A 19,186-nucleotide genomic window follows, 5' to 3' on the forward strand; every position below is an offset into this window, starting at 1 on the left:
TCAGGCGCATATTTTGTTTACTTACACTTGGATAAAAGATTAAACCGAGAACATAATTTTTTGGCATCTTTAATTTATAGTGTAACGAAGTGGAAAAACTTCCAACGTATAGTAGTTTCTGGAAGAACAGAGGTTGTCAAGTTCAGATTTTCACTTTACAACATCTCATCTCATCTTCTTTACACCCTCTTTTACCTTGCGGTGTCGAGGGCCATTGATCATCAGACCTCAATCCGTTTACAGGATAAGGTGGTCAGCCCTATGCTGCAGTATATCCTATGGCCTGTAGTGTTAAGTTCTCAAGGCCAGTTTGCCTGCTTTGCGGGATGAAAAACCCCAGAATAAACTGAGGAAAAAACCTTGCTGTTCACGCCCAAGATTGGCTAACTTGGCTATGGCCGAGTAAGATCCTTCAGCTCCTCACATCACCGACGGGAATCGAACCTAGGACACTCCTTCCCCAGGCATATGGTTGCGAAGCGCATAGCCACTAGGCTAACCGCGCGGACCCAAACGCAGGAAAAACCAAACGCGGACTTTACAACATATAGTTAAGAAATCACAGGAATATAACAATATAACAAGGACCTGTACTTAAGTTTTGTATATCTGGAAAAGACATATAACAAGGTGCCCAGAGAAAAGCTTTTCATAACACAACAGTTGGTAAATTGAACATTACAGAGAGTGAGCAAGACAGCCTATATTTAAGTTCTAAGTCAGAAATTAGAACTGAAGGAAATACAGGAAGATGTTTTGATGTAAGATGAGTGGGAAGATAAGGAGACACATTATCCCCACTCTTATTCATTATCCATATGGATCACACTAAAAAGAAAGTGGCATTAAACCTGATATTAGAATTGGATATATCAAACTTACCTGTTTGCTTTATGCAGATGATAATGTACTCTTAAAAACATCTAGTATGCAAGTTTCCAGGATTCTCTAACTAAATTGTATAACAGCTGTAACAAATCTGGCATGAAAATCAGCAAACAAAAAGACCAAAACTATGAAAATAGGAAGAAACGTATAAAACTTTGGTTTCATTCTCAATGGAGAACCTATACAACAAGTAAAATATTTCAGCTATTTAGGCACAATTTTAGTGAAGATGGCAAGTTAAATCTGGAAAGCAAAGCTGGTATAGCTGGTAGCTACCTGAATAAATTTATATGGAATGAGAAAGAAATTAGCCAAAACACTAAACTTCCAGTATACAAGACACTGTTCAAACCAGTTTTTAGTTATGGATCTAAGAGTTGGGTTAGAAATAAAACACTTAATCAAAGGTTAGAGACCCCCCCCCCCCTCCAGGTAAGAGTTCTTAGAAAAAAGTTCCGTTCTGCAATTTTTTCAGGACGGAACAGATGACATCAATGACAGAATCATATTAAAAATCAAGACATTAGGAAGGAACTTGGCATTGTTTGCATTCAGGAATGTATGAGCAGAACTAACTTAAGGTGGTATTGGTCAGTTAAGCAGAATGGGAGAAGAAAGGTTAGAAAAACAGGTGTTTGATGCAGGAAAAAGGCCCAGCTGAAGACCATGATCCAAGGGGATCAATTCAGCCAGAGGTGCCTTAGAAGAATGAAATGTTAGATAGAACAATATTGGAGTGCTGCTGAGTAATACACTAATTTGGAGGAAAACTTCATAAAAGATTAGTATTAATGTCAAGTTAATCATGTAAAATTGTCATAGTAGCCTGTACACCCCTCATGGGTGCATATCAAGAAAGTGGCAATGCTGATGATAACAGTCATATGCAGATGTCAGTATCAAATGAATATGGTACAGTCTAGGTGAAAAGCATACTGTTCATTACATTCTAGATCTGAATGTTTGTGATTTTTTTTTTTTTTTATAACAGATGACTCAAAAAACCTGATTCTATTGTTTCATAAAACCATTACAATTCAATATAATTCTATCAGTGTTTTGAAAATCTTGTGAAGTATCAGAAAAAATCTCCCAATGCTAACTTAATTTCTCTAGGATATTGACTTCCTTTGGCTCTACTTGCCAGACAGCACTATGTTGTATCTTGGTTCAATGCAGTGCAGTACCTTAACGATAAGCAACCTCTGAATGTCCTGTATTGTAATCTCATTAGTGGGAGCTAGGTATCAGTAGATACCTAGTCAGTAGATATCTCATCAGTAGATACTCGGAGATAACACGAAAAAAAAAGTCATATTTCTATATACAAGTAGCTGAACGGTATGTCACCATATTATATTACAACTATGGATGAAATGTAACTGTTGCAGTCCCCCCCCCTCTCCAACAGATAGGAAAATAGATTATACTTAACACAAAATCACATTCCTGTTTTCATGCAGTTTACTCGAGTGTAAACAAACAAACATTTGTGAAATATCTTATCTTATAAGGTTTCATTTTTGGCCTGCTTGTGTTCTTTTAGTCTGGTGGCCATCCAGTACATACATAAAGAATTCCAGTTATGACTCATTAGAAAAACCAAAGAAGAAAAATTCTTGAAAGCAAAGATACTTATACAAGAAAGTTGCTCTCACCTCTAGAAGACGATCCCCAGGCTTTAGTCTGCCATCTTCAATAGCAGCCCCTTTTGGTAGAATATTTTTAATATAAATAGGACAATTCCCACCTGCAGGATTATCCCTTGTAGTTATGCTGAAACCCAGGCCATCAGCTCCTATTATAAGCAGAAAGAGAAAGAAATGATCATAAGTCTGTGAAATTACAATTCACTACCAATAAACAATAAATGAATTTACAAAATATGAAGTATTTTGTAAATACAAGATTAACATTTACATTTACAAAATATTTAACTAAGTTACTCAAATAAAATATTCAGGGCAGTAGTTAAAATACAGTTGACTAAGAATTCTGTAAAGTAAGGCCTTGGTAAATTGGCATTTATTAAGTGTTTCTTTCCTTCCCCTCCCCCAACTACGGATACCAGTAATATCCACAATTGGGAAGACGAGGACTATAATGCTATAGGGAGGATAATAAAGAAACTGGAGGATCCTAATCATTTGTCAAAAAGCAGTCAGAAATGGTAAAGCATAACTGAAGCCTCCATGTGATTCTCTAAACTAATCACATACAAAGAACCCATTATGCACTTGGCAGCGTTTTCAAATAATGTGTGAAAATGTAATGGCCAATCATCAGTTTAAATCTTACACTGTAAATATGATTTTAGTATCATGTTTAAAGATAAGAAAAATGAATTTACAAAAGAAAGCACATATACTGTAATATCCTTATGTTACAAGATTTCAGTGCTTAGGACAATGAAAATGCTATACTGATAGTCTAGGATCAACATTACACTGATTGACATTCATTATTTTCCATGGCAGAATGATGCTAGTATTCTATATATTTTTCAAATATTTCACTAGTAAATATAGCAAATAATATAGTTGATAGTTATCTATTCAAAATGGTTGTTCACGTACTCAAAAATTTCCTTTGAGTGTCTATGAATCCTTCCCATTCTAATCATTGTATTTATCAAGTTGCGGGCAGTTACACACACACACACACAAAAAAAAAAAATCCTGAAAATAAATAATTCATGTACAATAATAATTTAGGCAAACCTAGGCTAATCCAGATAATGACAGAATATAATATAAAGATACTAGAACTGTTGGTTGTGAAATTTAAGTTTACAGGATACCTGAAAGTTCTCAAGGAAAATGCTGAGCACATGTATAATTAATCTTTGGACTTAATGACAATTAAGTCCAAAGAAGTCAACTACTTGCTCAGTTTGAGTAATTTAGTGTAGATTCCTATCCCTTTATACCCTGATGTACCAAGTGATTTCTTAGTGGTAGTCAGTATTTGAGAAAAATAGTTATACATTTAATTTTGCACAACTTCATGCATGTACAACGTTCATGAAAGATTTCAGAATGATTTGTATTCTGAAATTGCACATTTAAATAAAGAATGTTATTTTGTATTAAGGTGCATTATTAGAGCTAAAACTCCACAACAGACACACACACACACATGCACATATATGATGGCCATAATTAAACTTCCTCGATTCAAAGCCTTATATAGCTTGATCTAACAAATGGAACGTCACCAAATTTGGTAGGGAGACTAATTAAGACATGGAAAGAAGGATTCTACATTAAAAAAAAAAAAAAAAAATTTCAGTTTGAAAAGTCACCAATAAAGGAAATATGGCACAATACAATGTAAAAAAGCAAGTTGAAATGGAGATACAAATGAAAGATTACCTTTATGTGTTGCACTTATAGCACAGCAATAAAACATTTAATATCAATTTGATTTAGCACAGTAATTACAGTATTAAAGTTACTGGAGAGCAAGAGTTGTGAAAATCCTGTTGCACAACTCAAGCACATTAAGTTCACCCACATGAGAGAAGACCTCATTCAATGTGGCAACTGTTCTCATGTACTAGAAATTGCATCCTATACACAGCATTCTCAACAGCAGAACATAATATATCTGAAGGAATGTTCATCACAGTATGTGATGAACATTCAATAAGGCTATCAAGTTCAAGACACTGCCACGATAGATGCTGGCCTTCAGGAACCCCACAACCAAAAATCGCATGGAGCGTGATAATCAGGGAGCGTGATGGTCATGCAACTGGAAAGAAGCAATTAAGCACTCTTTCTTCTGTGAAGTGATACCATAGAAGCTGCTGAAATGGTCATGTAATGTGGGAGGTAGGCGCTATCTTGCATAAAAATGGTTGCGTCCAGACATCATCGTTTAATGAAACTGTTCAGCATATCATGGTATTTCCATGCAGTAATGGAACAAGTTACTGATCCTATTGAAGTCCTCAAAAAAAGAATGGCAATATTATTAAATCTTCTGTGAAACCACACCAAACGGTAATTTTTGATGAATGTAATGGGAGTTCCTGGAGAGCACGGGGTAATTTGGAAGCCCAAATTTGACAATTTTGGATGTTTACAGTCCTGTTTGGATAAAAATGCACTTCATCTCAGCACAGAATTTTCCAAGGCTAAGCATCATCGACTTCCAATCTGACCAGAAACATCAGAACAAATACCAGTCACTTTCATTGTGTGTAGCAGCTACTCTAATGCAGCTGATCTTGTATGGATAAAATCTAATTATTTGCACAGGACTTTACATACTGCAGAAAATGACATATCCAATTAACCAGCTAAAACTTTTTTTATGTGATCTGTCTGTTGGCAGTCGCGAGAGCAACCTCTTCAATTACCCATGGTGGCACTGGTTTCCATCCTCTGCCAAACTGAACTTCCAAAAATAATGTTTCTTCAAACTTCCAAATCATCGATTTAACTGAGTTAGCTGAGAGAGAACCTTTACACCCTCTGTCCAAAAAGAAACTGAACTTTTAGAAAATAGAAGAAACTAGTGGCACCACCTGTTGTATCTTTTTGTTGTCGAAAGCGGCAACCTTCATTAGTGTTGTGTCAACTGCTTATAATGTTTCATTAGAAGCCAAGTTATAGTGCAAAGAGTGACAGTGTGTGTTTTGACAAACGGTTGGTAAATGACTTTCAAACAAAGAGCTGCAATTGACTTTTGTGTTAAACTTGGTAAAAATTTTACCAAAATGCATCAAATGATTCAAAAAGCATACAGTACTGAATGCTTATCCTGTACTCAAGTTTATGAATGGTTTAAGCGATTTCAAAATGGTCATGAGATGCTTGAGGACGACGAAAAGCAGGACCGTCCAAAAACTAGACTGAGCGAAGTTAGCATCCAAAAAGTGTGTGATTTCATCAAAGAAAACCCTAAATTGTCTATAATGTGGGTTCTACGGTCGATTTTCTCGAGTTTACAGGACGAAAAACCCGAGTTTCCGGGAGGAAAAACCTACTTGCCTGTGCCAGAGATCGACTAACTCGGGAACCGGTCAAAAAAAGGCTTAGAAAAATTTCCTCTAGTCGCTGACTGGACTCGAAAATTGATTGAAGATAAATTGGGGATTCCAAAATCAACTGTGCACAGAATCAATTTACGAAGGCCCAAACTTGGACCTTCGTAAATTAAATTCGCGATTTGTTCCCCATGAGTTGACCAACGACCAAAAAATGCATCAAATTGAACACTGCAAGGACCTCATTAAAACCGCTCGTAAGGACTCAAACTTCCTTGAAACGATTGTTACTGGTGATGAAACATGGCGTTTTGAGTATGAACCTGAAACAAAGTGGCAGAGTGCTGAGTAGAGACCACCAGAAGAGGGGCATCCAAAAAAAAGTCGCTTGGAGAAGTCAAAAAGACAATGCTGATTTGTTTCTACGATTCCAAGGGCATTATCCACAAAGAATTCCTTCCACCTGGCCAAACAGTCAATGGTGAGTTTTATCTCAAAGTTTTGAAGCGATTGATAGCGAGAATTTGTTGCGTACAGCATGAATATCATGATGCAGGCAGCTGGTCACTTTTGCAAGATAATGCATCATCTCATCGTTTGAGCATTGTAAGACAGATTTTGAGTAAAAACCAAGTTTGTTTGTTGAATCACTCGCCATATTAAACTGATTTAGCACCCTATGACTTCTTTCTCTTTCCCTGACTTCATTTGCCGATGAAAGGAAAACGACACGACCCCATTGAAAACGTTTAAGCAGCAGTAATCACGACCCTCAACAGTATCCCAAAAACTGACATAAAAAAACTCATTTAACAAATTAATTGACCATGCTAAATGCTGTATCGAAGCTGAGGGAGAGTATATTGATTGAAATAAATGATTTGAATAATTATAATTGGCCTGTGTTTTATTTGCTAAAACAAAAGTTCGGTTTCTTTTTTGGACAGAGGGTATATGCAAGTTTTGGCAGGTTCTAAACTCAAAAAGAGCAGTTGATGCATTCCACTCGTTAAATTAAAATAACTTTACAAGTAATATTCAATAAGGTTAAAGTGAGGCACGTGTTGAACGACCATCAACAGGAATGTGTTTGTGGAGTTTTCTCTATGCCAGCAAAACAGATGTTCAAGTTCATTTTATGCAAATTTTTGGCTTAATATTCCCCCTATCCAGAACTTTATTAACTTTTTTTTTTTATTCTCCTGTCTTGATTAATCTTCCTACTAAATTTGGTTACATCCTACTAAATTTGGTTACATCCTGGTTATTAGATCAAGCTACATAAGGCTCTGAATAGGGGAAGTTTAATTATGGGCACCCTGTATATATATAATACATAGACTTAAAGATATAATCTACCAGCCTCATTTTTTTTTATTGGCATAATATCAATTAGATTACTGCTGCTTTCATGATTTGCATTATAGATATTCTGTCTACAGTAAAATGTGCCTTAGACAAAAGAAATATAAGATCTGATAATGTTGGAGTCTTGACAGATAGTAGATTGATTTGGAGGAAAATTGTTGATAGGAAGTTAGTAATGATGTAAGTTCTTCATGTAGTACTATCATGATATCCCTGACATGTACCCCTTGAGGGTACATGTCAGGAATTTGATGATGATGATATTCTGTCTACCTCCCCTCGCTAAAAAAAAACACTTTTCTGTCTAATTATTCTAAGGCATCATTAGAACTACAATTACAAACACAGAATATTTATATAAATACGCGCACACATACACACACACCAGAAGAAAGGTTGACTTGCGATTCAAATTACTCAGGTGAGTGCTATATTATTACAACACTTGTACCGAAATGTCTACCATATCAATATAATCACTATATGATAACTTGTCTGCACTTTAGCATAAACAGGTTACCACATTCCAAGTGCTACTTAATGATTTTTACATTTCATGTACTATCGTTTCATTCATTGGCTCCTCTTTGAACTATCATGGCTAAAACCTTTGTAGATGATTCTTCAAAAAGAATTCATTCTAATTTTCTAGTTAACGTTATATCTTGAAATCAGGATATCACCTGACTTCAAGATATAATCTACCAGCCTCGTTTCATTTTGTTTGTCCACTTTGGCATTCTCCTTAGTCAATTTTCAGTTCTCAACCATAATAACACTTGTTAATCCCTTTTTTTTAACATTAATGAACACCTACTAGTGACTTTCCTCCCACAATGATTTCTATCTGGTGAATTTATTACACTAATTCAGGCAGAGTAATTCTCATAACCAGAAAAAGTTTTTCCCCTTCAAAAAGAAGCATGGTAATTTATGATTACAAGGAAAGAAAAAGGATTTTAATACAATTCAGTCCTACTAATTAATTTCTGAAGTCCATTACATATCAATGTCTTTAAACAATTTATTTTGGCCCTGAAAACAGAAAGCAATAGTTTTTGTTACCTTTCTATACAGCATCAAGTAAAAGGAAAACAAAACACAATCAATGTATATAACAGATTTATGGAGTCAACTACTGCTTTGAGATAAATAACTATCACAGCATTATCTTCCACATTTTGACCATTACATTAATGGTCATCTTCAGGAATTTGTGTATAAATACTACATTCTGAAGCAATTAGCACTGCACCACAACAGCAGGATATATGGTGTCTGATTTAACCTGCTTAGACTGATCCCTTGCAGTGAGGGGAGGGGGGGGGGAATAATAAAAATTCAATTCATTACATCAGCCTAACAGGAATTCCTGTTATTAACATCCAGTTACTGTGTTGGGTGTTGATGGGAGGAATGGATGGAAGAATAACATCTACAATACCATTAAACCCTCAACAAAATTGAAACATTTATGCAGTATCCCAGGACCCCCTCTGCCTACCCTCTCACATCAAGGAACGTATCAAATTAAATGTACATGTAACCTTCCATACATAGGTAAAATTGGATTCAGCGTCAATACTATAAAAGAACAAAAAACTATATCTGTTTTATCCACTGTAGGGAAAACATGTCATTCCAATCATGCTCTGGAAATATTCCAATGGAACTAACAGGAAAGGCACACAACTCCTAAAAAACAAGAGCTCATTATGAATGAAAATTTAAAGAAGCTCTTGAAACCATTATAAACCAATAAAACCTAAACAATGATCATCTCAAAATTTTGAAGATTTGGTCAACATAGATGCTTCTGACAACAATGCTCACTCTCAGTTTGGCTAGAGTATCTCATTTATCTACAAACAAAAATTCTGACAATCACATCAGCTATTCACTAGTTAAAATTTAAGAGTTTTACACCAATTAAAAAGGACAGCAAGTAACTTAAACCTCCAGGACTCTAGGCTAAATACAATACCTAGACTTCATGCAAAGAATTACTAGGACTCCAAAGCTATGAATGATTACTGTAATATACAGGGGATGAAATAATTGCAACTGGATGTAATTAATAGTAATTTCTGTATGGCTGATGTAATGAATTTAATATATATTTTTTTTCACCATAAGGGATCAGGCAATGCTGGTTAATTGATATCTGACATTATGTAACCTACAGTAACATGGTAATAATTGCTTTTTGAATGTACTGTGTATATATGTATACAGTCCAGAGGACCTTAATGTAAGTCAAAATCAAGATAGTGTAATTTAAGTTACCTCAAAACAATAGATAATGCCATAAACATAATACAATGAATGCTGTTCACCTCCAATTACACTGAAAGAGAGGATAACTGTACATGAAATCTTGTCTACCTAATACACTGTGTGTTAAGTAGACAAGAGTGTGCCTGTCAAGTAATGAGATTGATTTTTTTTTACAGGACAGCCCTTTGAATAAAAGCAATAAATGTGTTTATAGTTTTGACCACTAGGAGTGTGTTGTAATTGCAGTTGCAACTTTCGAGTCAGGTGACACACCAACTTTCGTGTGGCAACATTGAAGTAAGAGTGTGCGAGTGGAGCATATCAGAAGTTGTGTCTTGGAGCAAAGAGCTGTGATAAAATTTTTCTGTATTAGGAAAAACTGCTACAGAAGTACCAAGCCCTAAAAAAAAAAAAAAGGTTACAGTGATTGACTGCATCAGCTGTGCACTGGTGTTCTGCTGGTTTTCAACATTTAAAGAGGGGAGGGAGTCTCTGCAGAATGAACCATGCTGTGAACTGCCAATTACTGCATGGATAAATGAAAATTGGGTGAAAGCTAGGCAAACTGTTGCCCATGACAGATGAATAATCACTAGTGTACAATACTACCTCCAGGTTACTCGCTGTACAGCTTAGTGTCAGTAAGGAAATGGCCAGATTAATCTTAGAAAGAGATTTGCACAAGAGGAAGATTTGTTCAAGGTTTGTGATGTACATATTGACAAACAAACAGAGAGAGAGCACTGGGTTGTATGTTGTCAAAATTTCATCCATGCAGTTGATCAAGAACATGTGTTACAAAGAATTATCACCAGTGATGAAAGTTGATGCTTTCAGTTTGATCCTGAAATAAAATGCCAGAGCATGGAATGCCATGGAAGGTCTTCTCCCTGGCAGAAGAAAGTCAGGTTGTGAAAATCACGTGTCGAGACAGTGTTTTTTTTTTTTTTTTTTGATGCTGCTGGAATTATCCACTGCAAATTTGTTACTGAGGAAACAGTCAGTATTATTTAGCAGTAATGCAACATCTGCACACCTGCATGCAATGTGTCAGGAAAGAACTGTTCTACGACAACAATTGGTTTCTGTTGTATGACAATGCGCCCGTGCACTGTGCCCTGCCTGTGAAGCAGTTTCTGGCTTTGAATCCATCTATGTGATTGTTTGGCTCCCATAGACTTATTCCTCTTCCCAAAGATGAAGTGTGCCTTGAAAGTAGAGTGATTCAACAACAACAAGGACATCAAATGTGGAGTGACCCAGAGATTGAAGGAGGTTCTCATTCTGGACATCTACCATGCCTTCAAACACCTGTACGACAGATGTAAATGTTGTGTGGAGTTGAAGAGAGAGAGAGAGAGAGAGAGAGAGAGATTATTTTGAATCTGTGTAACTGACAATTCAAATATAGTTGTTTGTTTTGATATAGTAATTGTTGTCTCATTAGTTAATGGGCACTGTACAGTACAAAAATTCAGTACACTGAAACAGATACTTCAGTTGTATTTTGTATTCATCAGATTTTGACAAAAAAACAAACAAAAAACATAACCCTTCAACTTAAAGACCTCATGATTAGTTTTGATATCCAGCCTTTATTTACTAGTGTACCTCTGGCTGACATTCTCCAGCCGTTATTAGATGAGTTTCCACCAGACATAGTTGAAATGAAATGCTCAAATTGTCATGCACTCAGGCTATTTCATCTGCAGGAACTAATTCTATAAACCACTATGGGAAGCTCTTTATCACGTGCAATTGCTAACTTCTACTAAGAGCATCTTCAAGAATTGCTGTTCTCTTCAATACAACCCAAACCTTTCTATTGGGTATGATACGTAGACGACGCATTTGCCTGGATTCAGAAGAATCCTACTTACCTTTTTAACCAAAATCAACAGGCTATACCCATGCATCAACTTCATTATAGAAAAATTAGCCTTCCTAGACATCTTCCTTTCCAATAACCCTTCTGGAATACTTGCTACTTCTATTCATGTAAACCTATCTTCACAGGCCAGTACATGCAGCAAAACTAAGCACATCATCCATCTCAAAAAAAAAAAACAGACATCTTCAAATCTTTGCTCAACAGAGCACATGTCATCTGCTCCAAATCCCAAGTTCTCCAACAAGAAATGAACACCATCCAGTGCATCTCACTATAGAATGGGCATCCACCTGAGAGAACTTTAAATGCATCTTGGACTCTTACAAGCCCATTGTCAACAACCCCTGAACCTGTACGGCAAGTCCCTATCTCATATCACAGGCATCTCTGAGATGACTGCTAAGATTCCAAAAATATAATTTAGTTCTCACTATTTTACTCCTATACACAAAATCTCCTCTTGATTATCATCCACAAAAGATAATGAGCCTCCCACCCATCCCCAGTATTTATCAAGTTCAATGTGAGTGTCTCCGTTCATACTCTGGACAAACAGGATGTTCTGCTGAAAAACAATTACAAGAACACCAAACTTATATTAACAACAATAACCTAAAAAATCTGGCTTACTCAGCACGAAGTGGACACTGACTGATATTTTATAGTCCAATAATCGCCTTTTACATCACTGCAGGTTTAGGTTTGAGTGGTTATTTAAAGAGAGTGCTGAAGGATTTCTATGCTGCCCAAATTTAAATCGGAATGACTGTCTCTCTATTGTCAAGATTTGGGCAGTGTAATAATGACAGGAAATAACGTCCCCCCCATTCATTTTAATTATTATTTTTATTATCATCATCACCAAATTCCTGATATGTACCCCCAAGGGATGTATAGGATATGACAATACAACATGAAAAACTTACGTCGTTACTAACTTCCTAACTACACTTTTCCTCCAAATCAGTCTGTTACCTATGAAGACTCCAACATCATCAGATCTTATATTTCTATCTTCTCAGGCATTTTTTACATCAAGCCATCTATATCTTGATGTTCCTCTGGGTCTTTTTACTGCCAACCTGGCAGAGAACACTTGTTTTACTAATCTTTCCTCTTCCATTCTGTTTAAGTGACCATACCACCTTAGATTAGCTCTGCTAACACATTTCTAGATATTAAAAATGTTAAGTTCTTTTCTAATATCCTTGTTTTTAATATGATATTGCCACTGATGCCATCTGTTCACACATCTAATCTTTCTCAGGATTCTCATATCTGCGGTCTCAAATTTTCGTCAAGTATTTTATTTTTTCTAACCTATCTGTGAGATCCATAAATTAAAATTGATTTGAACAATGTTTGTATAAAGCTAATTTAGTGTTTTCACTACTTTTGCTCTTATTCCATATCAATTTATTCAGTTTACTTCCTACCATACCAGCTTTACTGATTCTGTTGTCTATTTCCATATTTAATTTACCATCTTGATTAAAAATCATGCCTAAGTAGCTGAAATTTTTACTTGTTCTATAGGTTCTCCATTCACAATGCAGTTGATATTTTCAATGCTTCTGCCTATTTTCATTGTCTTGGTCTTTTTATTGGTGATCTTCATACCATACCTATTACAATAGTTATTCAATTTAGTGAGGGAATCTTGCATACTTGTAGTGGATTTATTTAGAAGTATAACATCAACTGCATAAACTAAAGAGCTGAGATTAACATCTCAAATTTTGATATCAGGTTTAATACCACTTTCCTTTATAATGTGATCCATATAGATAACAAATATCAGAGAGGACAATGTACATCCTTGACTGACACCAGATTTAACATAAAACCATCTTCCTGTATTTGTTTCAATTCTAACTGCTGACTTACAACTGAAATAAATACAAAGTATTGCTTGATATAATGCCACATTGACACCATACAACTATAGTGTTTGGAATAGCTTTTCTCTTGACACCTTGTCATGTGCCTTTTCCAGATCTACAAAACTTAAATACAGATCTCTGTTATAGTCCCACAATTTCTCAACTATTTGTTGTAAAGTGAAAATCTGATCCTAACAGTCTCTATTTGGCCTGAATCCAGCTTGTTCTTCACCAAGCTTCCCTTCCACAGTCTTCCTCAACCCTTTCTGAATTATACTTGTATATACCTTAATAGGAACACTCAATAGAGAAATACCTCTGTAATTCTGACATTCAGTTTTATTTCCCTTTTTATATATGGGTACTCTGAGCACTCTACTCCAATAATCTGGAATTCGTCCCTCTGTCCAGGCTTTCTGAACTATGCAGTGCAACCACTGCAAGACTTTTATACCTTTATACTTGAGCATTTCTGGCAGAATTTCATCTTTCTACTCCAGCTGCCGTTCCACATTTCAGGCTTTTAATGGCTTTTCTACTTCAAGTATGGATATGTATTCCTGATTTCATGTCTGTTGAGTGTCTTTTAACACTGCACATTTTATTTAGCAATTTTTCGAAGCAATTACTCCACCTTTACCATTTCTAATACCTTTTGCAGCACTCTTTCTCCAATTTCTGAGCTTCTTGAACAACCTTCAGAATATTTTGCCACCTTCTTGATATTTATTTTCTATGTTCTTGCTAAAGTCCTCCCATGACTTTTGTTTAGCTAGTTTTACACAGTGTTTAGCTTTCTTACATTTGTCTTTGTATTCTCTATGAGCACAAGCTCACTTATTTGCTAGGAACATTTGATATGTTTTCTTCTTTTCCTTCACTGCCTCTTTAACTTCCTGTGTCCATGGATTTCTGATTTTTCTATTCTTGCAGACAACCTCACTACATGCCTCTCTTGATGAAACAATCGATGTTTTCTTCAGAGCTTGCCACCGAACCTACAAAGTTTGGTTCCTGGTTCTCAAACTCCATTTTTTTTCTTAAATAATGTTTGTGTATTTTAGTCTACAGTTTAAATCTGAGAGCTGCTCAACTTTGTTCTCTTTAAAACATCCTTACATGTTCTTCTTTTCAGTATGAAATTCAATTTTATCCTGCTGAAGACTAAATGGTTAATCATTCTCAATTCCAAATCCTCTGTACACACTAGTGTCCTGCACCAGTGGGAAAACATCATCATCAATAAATAACATAATCAATGAGACTTTTCTTATTCCTTGTCTCTTCTCTCCATGTGAATTTGTGCACATTTTTATGGTGGAACATTGTATTAGAGATAACCTGTCCATGTCCTGAGCAGAAATCCAACAGGTAATTGCCATTATTATTAGCTTTGCTCTTTTCTCCAAATTTTCCCCAAAATATTTTTGAATGTCTGACAATCATTTCCTACTCTGCTATTTAGATCACCACAAGGACAAATTTTTCCTTTTTCATTGTGTCAGTTGCTTCCTGTATAGCCTCAAAAAATTCCTCCATTTCTACCTTAGTAGAACCATCTGTGGGAACATAGGCACAAATAAGTCTCATTGTCCAGTTCCACATTCTGATATTTGTCCACATCACTCTACCTGACATTGCTTGCCATTCAAGAAGATTAGCCTCATATTTTGTGTTCAATAATACTATAGCTACACCTTATTTTCTCTGATTGTCATTGTCTGAATATAACGTTTTGTATTTATTGCTCAGAAAAATCTCACCAGATTTTGTCTTTTTTTTTCAGTCACCCCTATTATGTCGATCTCGTACTTATCCAATTCCTCAGCTGGCTCCATTTCTTTGCTATTCAGGCTTCTTATGTTGATAGTACCGATCTCGTAATCTGGTGGTGTAAGTTAGTGTGTGTTTCAGGATTTGTTCCAGTAGCTGACTTTTTTGCTGTTCACCCTGGTTTCCTGGTGAAGACAATGGGTGCCTTGTTTAACCAGACAACTTCCCAGCCGGTACTAAATCCCAAACTGCCAGCCCATTCTTGTTCGTTCAGTATCCAAGTGCATACCTAACAGGATGCACCATGAGATGGTGAGGTTGGACATTATTATTATTATTATTTTTTTTTTTTTGATATAATGCTGTTTCATTTCACTATGTAATTAAATTTTATTTTATTTCTTATCACTTAATTTTAAATTTCGGACCTAATCGTAATCTTATTTTATTGTAATCAGCCACTAGGTGGCATCTGGCATGTGGTTAAGCTCTGTAAATAGGATTAATGTTTTTTATTGTACCTTCACCTTGTGATTATGCTGATACACTAGTGACGACCAGTAAGTTTCTGGTTAAAATATTTGCAGTGTAATATAATTATATTCTTGTGATTACGTGTGTATAATAAATGTTATAATGGCATAAGTACCATTAAAAATTCATAAACAAAAGATTGAATATAGGTTAAAGTGATCCCCTCTGTTTACATGGAAAGGTGATTTTAAATGTTGGTTCAGGTCTAATAATAATGGACTTCCAGGTTTTAAGCAGAAGGCAGCTACACTATGTTGACAAAGGTATTTGGACATCTTATGTGCCATGCAAATATTCAGGAGTGTCTGCATAAGTCTGATAATAAAAAGGTGGAATGTGCTGCATGTTTTGCATTGTACTCAATGTCAAGATGCCACATTCAGCTGAAATGACAAACTTCCAACATGGAATGGTAGTTGGGTGTCACAGCTGTGGTCTTTCTATCTGTGACAGTGCTGCCCATCTCAGTATACTGAAATCCACCAATGCTTATGTCATTTGTAGATGGAAAGTTAGTACTACCACAGTAGAAAAATGCAATTTGAGCATTCCGTACATCATCAGTGGCAGATGTTGCATGGACATTTGTCGGCACTAGAAATGTTCACAGAGAGCTGCATGCTTTAGGTCACCTGTGAACAAGCCAAAGATCCATCCCCCCCCCCCCCCCCAATGCCAAATGACATCTGGACCGGTGTCTGTCACACCATTCCTGGACTGTAGATGATCGGCAAAGGGTTCCGTGGAGCAACGAATCACACATGCTTGGATCGGCTTGGGCCATTGGTGTACATGCCCAAAACCATGACATCTGATGGCTGTCCAGATCCTGGACAACTTCATGCTTCTGATGCTGTGGAAATACTTTGGCAGCAACACTTGCATGTTTTAGCATGACAATGTCTCATGCCATATTGCATCGCATGTCTGAGATTGGTTTCCACAAAATGACATAGAAGTGTTGGACTGACCAGCTCAGAGTCCAGACCTCAACCCAATCAAACATCTTTGGGACGAATTAGAACACAAATTTGCTCAAGACCACAGCAGCATTCATCATCATCATCATCATCAGGAATGGAAACAGCTTTGAATAAAGAACATTACTGTTGTGACGTATCAGATATTGTTTGAAAGCAAACCCTGAAAGGTAGTTGCTGTCATTCAGGCCAAAGGTGGTCCCACTGGGTACTAGAAATGTAATACACTATGTGGACAAATTCTTTTGTCAACATAGTGTATACTGGTCCAAGTTAGGGGAATATTGTATAGATGCATCTATTTAGACTCTCTTCTCTGCTTTATTTGTTTTATTTAATTTTATCATATAATCTGATTTTACCTAATAGGATAAAATCTACAAATAGAATGAAAGTAATATGGGCTCTTTTCACAAACTAATTCACAGAACAATCTTAAAAAAAAAAAAAGCATCTTAGGCTCTCTTTCCATAAACGGTCAAACTACAATGATGACATATTCTCCATTTGGCCATGAGGAATAGTTAAATTAGAAATGTTTTTTGTACACCTTAACAGCCAAAGTAATAGGATCTGTTTATGTAACAGTGTTATATCCCAACAATTATATTGTTATTAAATATTAACTACAAGAGCTACAATCATCTCTAATTCTGATCAAACTATACAAGTGAAATAAACCACATCTTGTTTGTGAAACTTCAGTGAAGGTAACTACTATGTGTGGTATTAATGGTCTATCTATTTGTTAGCCAAAAAGTTAGCAGTCCTACTGAAAGATAATTAGGTTTATGCAATTAATACTACACAGAGAAATAATTAAACTCATGTTTAATAGTTCTAAAATTTTGTCTCTGTCACAAGACATCAGAGATACGATTAAATTTATTAAAACACACACAAACAATAAGTGAAAGATGTTAAACTACAAGTCTGAGGTCCTAACAGGGCTCCTGCTACAAGTGCTGGTAGACAACCTTGGCTGCTCAATGGGAGGTCTAAGAATGACTGTTTCCTAAATGCTAGGAGGTCTCATACAATCATATTTATTAAAATTAAGTTGCTTTATAAATTCACTGCTGATTCAAAATAAGTCAAGTTTGCATTTGCTGTGGTGAAGCATAGTGTTTTTTTTTTCCTCCATGTGATTTTGCGTAATTTGTTCAAAGTCATGATAAACTAGCCATATCTGACTACTGTTGCTGTAACGGACATATTTCTCTTGTTCTTCATGACAGCAGATCTCATAGTACGTCAATAATTATTAACAAACAATATGAGGCTCCAAAGCAATGGAGAGATTATATTTCTTTAAAAGTTCTGGCTATTCTTTCTGTGGTATCACAGATAATGGGAATAGTAACAGCATTACAGGAATCTCTATGCTGAGACATATGAGGTGGGACAATTTAATTCCCAGGATGCACCTATAAAATTCAGAACTATACATTAGTGGCTGCTGTCACTTTTGAAGTAGTCCCCCTTGTGTCGGAAGTTTTTTCCACTTGATTAGACTATAATAAATTTAGTCCAATCCTTTATCCAAGTTAAGCAAACAAAGTTTGCACCTGAAGTATCTTCAGGACTGAGGCAACTCAGAGTGGTAAAGGTGGACCAAGCTCTCATCACTACTTGCCTTAGTATCTCCCATAATGCAAAGCACATCTCCTTGCAGACATGTATAATGCTATGCATTAAGGGAAGGGCCACCACCCAGACTGGCTGACGAGACCTCAATGGGGGTTGAAGCCAGTCTGGGTGGTGGTGGTGTGTATACATTTATCAATTTTAAGTAACACATATATCTGGGAAAGGGTAAATACTTAAAGGTTTGAGTTTCTGGAGTATTTTCTCTGAAAAAAATAAAGGGAAAAACAAAGCAAAAATCATGACAACCTATGCATATTTTTTTTTTTTTTCAACTAAAGAATTAGCCTCTTCAAGTTGACAACCTTTTCTAAAAAAAAAAGACAACAAAACAGCATTCAATATCCTTCATTTTCATTTTGGCCATAACTTTGCAGTAGCACTGCATCGAGTTCTGACATTATACCTCATGATGTACACAAAACAGCATGTTCACAACCTGTACCTGTTTCCAAATACTACCAACCTCATGCTCCCGATAAGTATCAGGAAGTTAACAAAATGTCCCACCCCCCCAAGAGGTGGGGACTACTGAAAAAGATAAGAAATGGAGATAAGAATATACTATAAAAGGAATTAGAGATGATGAAAGTAACATGTAAATTGAAGATAAAAGATATTCTAAATGTCTGGATCATTATACTGAAAAGCATTAAATGAATACAAAAGATATTCAAGAGAAATGCAAGAGAACATTAATACTGAGGCGAAACAAATTCATGAAAAACACTAGATATGTGGAAAGAAAGGTGAAATAGATAATATTCAACCAGGAATTGCTCAAATATGGAGGTGTAAATGTTTATAGCAGTTACACTATATAATTCAGAAGGCCAAATTCCAAATGATTGGACAAGAGTTTTTCGTAGTATATAACAAAACAATAAGTAGGAGAAATTCCTTGTAATTATCATGTATTTATATAAGCTTACTTGAGAAGAGGCTAAGA

The 19,186-nt window shown here is 35.8% G+C and overlaps 1 protein-coding gene across 5 annotated transcripts in view; it reads right to left on the bottom strand.

The window, feature by feature from the left end:
* The window catches only part of baz (par-3 family cell polarity regulator), a 503,422-nt gene that overhangs the window by 193,097 nt on the left and 291,139 nt on the right, over positions 1-19,186 (bottom strand). For all 5 annotated transcript variants that reach the window (XM_090412006.1, XM_090412010.1, XM_090412009.1 and 2 more), the window contains exon 10: positions 2,547-2,686. In XM_090412006.1, coding sequence (XP_090268132.1) covers positions 2,547-2,686 — 140 coding nt within the window. The remainder of the gene's footprint in view (positions 1-2,546; positions 2,687-19,186) is intronic.

Source organism: Typopeltis vanoorti, chromosome 22 (genome assembly GCF_054136105.1).
Source record: "Typopeltis vanoorti isolate ZY-2024b chromosome 22, IOZ_Tvanoo_1.0, whole genome shotgun sequence".
In the NCBI taxonomy this organism is placed as follows: domain Eukaryota; kingdom Metazoa; phylum Arthropoda; class Arachnida; order Uropygi; family Thelyphonidae; genus Typopeltis; species Typopeltis vanoorti.